Source organism: Coffea arabica, chromosome 8e (assembly GCF_036785885.1).
Source record: "Coffea arabica cultivar ET-39 chromosome 8e, Coffea Arabica ET-39 HiFi, whole genome shotgun sequence".
Taxonomy (NCBI): domain Eukaryota; kingdom Viridiplantae; phylum Streptophyta; class Magnoliopsida; order Gentianales; family Rubiaceae; genus Coffea; species Coffea arabica.
The window spans coordinates 39,155,073-39,161,421 of NC_092324.1; the positions used below are offsets into that span (position 1 = coordinate 39,155,073).

A 6,349-nucleotide genomic window follows, 5' to 3' on the forward strand; every position below is an offset into this window, starting at 1 on the left:
AGCTTACTCCAAGACCCCATATGTTTCCAGTCCCCACCAATTTCTCTTTATTTTTCCGATCAGCACCCCACGTTAAACCACTGCTTTATTGACACGCATATGCAGGATCACTTTATTCTAATTTTCTACCCATGGTTGGTGTAATTGGTTGTCCTCATTAATTAGGTTCACAAATGCCACGTTACTTCTCTAGTGCGGGAACTCTGCCCACAATAACAAATTAATAACTTCACATTCGCACTTTCAATTCTCTCTCTCTCAATCATCTTTACGTCCGTTCACTCTGCGTCCCACAAGCCCAGCACAATGGCTTCAAAAGACTAGGGGCTAGGACAGTTGCCAGGCCACCGTTTCAGAAACTTCTGACGCTCCAAATTAGATGAGCTAATATCAACACACAAAACAAAGCCACGTCGCAAGTGAAATGAGACCTGAAGACAACAGTGTCGTTTAAAAAAGTGGAACAAAAAAAAAAGAGAAATTGTAAAGAAATACCAAACGGAGTTTGCTACAAATCCCAAACGTTAAGGGTATGAAAAATTCAAAGTCAAAATTTGAAAATCAACTTTTGGTATGATCAGGCGGGCTTTAAAACTCTTTCAACTTAAAAGAGGTGAGAAGAAAATGGTGGTAGTGGGTTTTCTCTGAACACAATACATTGTCGCTGCAGCTCCTTATGTTCTTCTCTTCTCAGCAAATTACTTCGCATAACATAGACATAAATCTTTGTCTTCTTTTCTTCCAACTCTTAAATAAACCCTATCAAAACGAGCATCTAGTCCGAGGTGTGCACAAGATAATTGTGAAAATCCGTTGCAGCAACAATACACGCCGATTTAACTTGTGGATGACTGAGATAGATATTCATTGAGTAACAAATGCATAGCCGGGACTTGTGAACGGCCCATCTGAAATCCATTGCATGGTCAACTCTGTCCAAGGTAAATGCTATAGGTAATTTGATTGTAATAAATGTGTTATCTAGTAAAGCTTGATTTGAAAATTACAAGAAGTATGTCATTATTATTTTACAGAGAACATACATCTAGATGGTTAACTTGCACAATAAAGATCCCGTACAGAGTTTCAGAAAATAAATGAGGATGTGTACAAATAAAATAACATAAGCGTAAAAATAACTTAACAATGTGGCCAACTTAAATAACTACACAAACAGTATAAATGACAATGTATAGATTTTGAGAACTCTGTCGAACCTTACACTATGTAAAAATGTATTTTACATATATGCATTTGTTATGTTACAAGTTGATGTAAAGGGTGTACACATTGTTATAAAGTGTGTACATATGATTGTAAAGTATATAAATACTAATATTATACACAAATTGATTATAATATTTGTTTGAAATGTATATATTATATAGTGAAATATGCTTTGCAAATTATTAGAGTTATTTGATTATCTATTACAGAGAAGATACATATCCATAAAAATTATTGTACAAAATGTTGTAAAGTGTGTACACGTCGTTATAAAGTATGTACATATGTGAATACAAATAATTAAGTGCTTATGATGTGAATAAGAAAATAAAAAACAAATATGATAGACATAATTTTTATGGAGAATATGAAAATTTACTTGAAATCACTTAAATGGGTATTTAAAAATAATAAAGTAATAAATCATATAACTAATCAGACCAAGTAATACCAAGATTTATAAGCTAATGATTTGCTGTATGATAATATGCTAATAATTCACCTTGAGTTTGTCCTGAAAAACAATAGCAAAAAATGCTTTTGTCGAATACAGCACAATGGAGGAAACTTTGGGTCCTAAAATCGGCATGGAGTTTCAGTCAGAAGATGAGGCATACAACTTCTACAATAGGTATGGATTAGTTGTTGGGTTCAATATTCGGAAAGACTACTTAAACAAGGATAAAGACGGTGTAGTTACATCAAGAAGGTACACATGTTGTAAAGAAGGTTTCAAACGACGGTACGAAGGAGATGTAAAACCAAAGAGAATTCGGGATGAAACAAAAACCTGATATGAAGCTAAAATGGGGATAATTTTGAACAGAGAAACAATGAAGTATCAGGTTCGAGATCTAGTAATCGAGCATAATCACACACTACACATTCCAGAATGTGCTCATATGATACGTTAGCAAAGAAAAGTAAGTATTTCTCAAGGAACCCAAGCTTAGATTGCAAATGATGCAAGAATATCCTTGAAATAATCCCATGAATTCATGGGAAAAGAGGCAGGTGGATTAGGCAATATTGGCTACACTCGTGATGACTTAAAACGTTATCCACGAACAAAAAGAGAGAGGGGATTAAAGTATGGTGAAACTGGTGCAATGCTACGATACTTTCAAGAACAAAAATTGGAGAATCCGTCATTCTTCCACGCTGAGCAACTTGATTGTGAAGAACAAATTACAAATATATTTTGGGCTGATGCATCAATGCTGATGGATTATACCTATTTTAGGGATGTGATTACATTTGATACCACATATAAAACTAACAAGGAGTACAGACCATTGGGCGTATTTGTGAGATTCAATCAATTTAGACAATTGGTTATTTTTGGAGCAACCCTATTGTATGATGAGACCATTGAATCATTCAAGTGGGTGCTCGGTACATTTGTAGAGGCAGTTTGTGGAAAACACTCAAAAACCATCTTCACATATCAGGATGCAGCCATGGCCCCTGCAATTTCAGCTGTTATGCCTTCAACATACCATAATCTGTGTACTTTTCATATTAGAGTCAATTTCATGAAACACCTTGGGAACTATTACAAGAATGGTAGTAATCTCCCATATAGATTTGCTGAATGTATGTATGAGATAGAAGATAAAAATGAGTTTATCATGGCCTGGGATACAATGCTGAAAGAACACAAGCTCAAAACAAATGAATGGTTATGTGGCATTTATACGTATCGAAAAAAATGGGCAAAATGCTTCATAAAAGGCACCTGGACTGCAGGTATGCGTAGCACCCAACTAAGTGAGAGTCTAAATGCTTCCATAAAAAATTATCTGAAACTTGATCATGATCTGATTCAATTTTTCAAACATTTTAATTGAGTTGTGGATGAAAAAATATATAATAAACTAAGAGTTAAGTATCACAGTCGACAAAAGCTGCCAATGCTGGGATTGCAACAGACTCCCGTACTGATTCAGGCAACTTCTATATACTCCCCATGTATGTTTGTTGCATTCCAGAATGAATACGATGAATCCACTACAATGGTGATTTTGGACCAAAAGCATACTACAATGCATGTGGAATACAGTGTCAGTCGGTATGATGGAGGAAGGGAGAGAAGAGTGACATTGAATCCAATAACTAAAGACATTACTTGTAGTTGTAATCTTTTTGAGCAGAAAGGAATCCTATGCTCACATGCTTTAAAGGTGTATAATATGGTTGGAACAAAGTTTATTTTTGATCAATATGTGACAAAGAGGTGGACAAAGAAGGCAAGGTCTGGAGGCAGTATCGATTGTAAGGGTAGAGAAATATCATCAGATCTGTCTCTCTCTATTTTCCATCGATATAAGCTATTAACATTCGAAATGGTAAGATTTGCTACGAGAGCTGCCATGTCAGAAGCCGCTACAAAGTTAGTCAGTAGCGTAATGTCTGAATTGTCAAAGAAAGTCAAAATGCTATTTTGTGGAGAAATAAATGAAATAACACAGAATAGTGCATCAATGGATCTATGTGAGAAAATACAGGTGCAGAATGCAGTTGGCCACTTTGTTACTCCAACGGGTTTAAAGAAACGAAGTGGCAGAAAAACTAAGAAAGTATTGCGTAGTTGGGTGGACAGGTTTCATAAGCAAAAGAAGAGTTCTAAATTGTCTAAGGCAAGCACTCCTGAAATAGTTAGTACTGAATCTTTGATATGGACTTACATAATTATATCATTTCAATTGACTCTACTATCATAAGCCGACTCAGTTATTGTATATTTTTCTCTTGTCAGTCATCAGAATCCTATCAACCTATCCAAAGCCAAACATCAAGCAAATGTTTGTCATCGAATAATTCTGTGGTAGTAAGTAGCTATTTTTACACTTTACGTAATGTGTATTATAGTTCATTGTTAGTTATTTAGTTGTTACAAATTAGTGTTTTACTTGTACACATTGGTTATTAAGGTGTACATATTAGTGATAGGATGTTCACCAGATATTATTTATTTTTGACATAGTAATATCATATTTTATACACATTAGTTGCTACGCATTATGGCAATATCTTGATTTAATAGCATTTACATGTTGTTGTTTTATGTATACAAACTGATATATATGTTGTACGCATTGATTGATACCAAGTATCACTGGTTACTTTGTTTTGAAATATTGTTATTGTATTTTGGACACATGGTTACACCTTTGGATAAAATTTTTTGTCAAATTATTGTTTTGTTAGCACACATTTATTTTTTAAAATCGTACAAGTTACAATTATTTATCATTTGTTATTTAGTTTTGACATCATGTTATTATTCTGATACACGGTGTATTTTATCTTATACACACTACAAAAAGACATTTTCAAATCTTATGCATAGTTACTTGAATTTAATGCATCGGTTATGTATTATATTTATAGTAACCCATAAGTTTATAGTATAACTTTACAATTTATTCATTTAAAATGCTCACGCATGTACTGAATTTTGATTTTTTATAGATTACTTTCAGTTATTTTTTATTTACATATTGTTAATTCAGTTGAACACGTTGTTATACATTATGTACACATTTGCATCTTAGTTTTCGTACATCATAGCATCTTAAATTTTGGACACAGTGTGTATTTAATTTTGGCATCTTATTATTTTGCTGTTATACACATTGTTAGTATAACTTTGCACCTAATGTAATGTGCTACTTGTAATAATAGTCATTCAGTGAATCAAATTTTGGATCATCCCTAGTTATTCACTCAGATATGAAGTCTTGTTAGATGGTAAGTGAGATATTGCACTTATGTGGATAATCAAGATTTTGTTAAAATTTATAGTATCTTATTCAGTACAATATTGAAATCTAATCCGGTGAACCCGTAATCACTTCTCAAACATTGGGTGCTGATAATATCCGTATTCAAGGTTGTAATAATCTCCCACTATTGATTCTTAACGATCCTGTGAGCAAGCCAAAGTACAACTCATTCACCGAATTCTTAATGGTGAGTAATTCTTAAAAAAAAAATTTTAAAGTTGTTATTTAAAATTATTCTAACCTTGCTACAAGATTATTGTAGGGCATGCTATTATGAACAATGAATATTTGATTTAAATAATTTGATAATTTTTTCAATGATTGCCAGACCTCATTGTGGTTTCTGTGGAAAGGCCAAAAAGCAGTGCTCCCATACATATAAGCGATGAAGAAGTGGAACTATCTACAATATAAATTGGTAGAAACTAATTGCCTTCCATGAAAATCTCCATCAAGAGAACAATATTTACCAATTTCAAAAGTCAATATTAGAATGATTATGGAATATGTATATAAAGATGATGTATCTTGTGACCCTTCGGAACTGGATTGGAACAATGTAAGACTAAAATGATTATCTTTTTTTTTTTATATATTAGATAGTAGTTTGAGAATTGCAAGCAATGTAGAATAGTTGAAAACCATTTACATCTCTTGAATTGATTACAACAAGTTATATATTAATCATGGTGTGCCAACCCTGTCTACCGCAAACAAAAAATTATGATCACTAGTAATAAAAACTTCATAACTAATGAACTTTGCTCCCAACAGTTACCCAAAAGGAGATAATTCTACACAACACAAGTACAAAATTACTGAGCATCTATGATGTAGGTTTGCACATAACTACAAACTACAAGATATTTTTCAATCATAAATTACAACTGATTTTTCCGTCGGGGAGGGATATTTAACTTCTGAAGGATAGATTCGGCCCATTCGTTATGCTCAATTGCAACTAATATAGAAGCATATTGCACTCAATACTTTCATATGTTATCCTATCCAAGTATTGAAATAATGAGTGACACATATACATAAGTCATCATAAAATTACTGTGTACCAAAAAATCTCTATAAATCAAAATAATATATATACCTCCGTAATGCGTATACTTAATCTTCCATTCCAGTGCTCAAGAAATTTCATTATGAACACACCACAATCATAGCTGAAACATGATTTATACATGGTGGTGAGTTGAAGTAATTGAACATACAAGTTTTACCTTACTATCCTAATATTATAACTTAGTATACAATTATATTCCAAGATAGAATATAAATAACGCATATTTACACTATATATACCTATTATGTGGAGACTGTTG

The 6,349-nt window shown here is 32.8% G+C and overlaps 1 protein-coding gene across 1 annotated transcript; it reads left to right on the forward strand.

Annotated features, from left to right (window-relative positions):
- The first annotated feature begins 2,225 nt into the window (after positions 1-2,225).
- On the forward strand, positions 2,226-5,429 carry LOC113704754 (protein FAR1-RELATED SEQUENCE 5-like). The gene is made up of 2 exons (XM_027226627.1): positions 2,226-2,976; positions 5,344-5,429. Exons 1-2 carry the CDS (start codon positions 2,226-2,228, stop codon positions 5,427-5,429), a joined length of 837 nt encoding a protein of 278 aa, XP_027082428.1.
- The last annotated feature ends 920 nt before the right edge of the window (positions 5,430-6,349 follow it).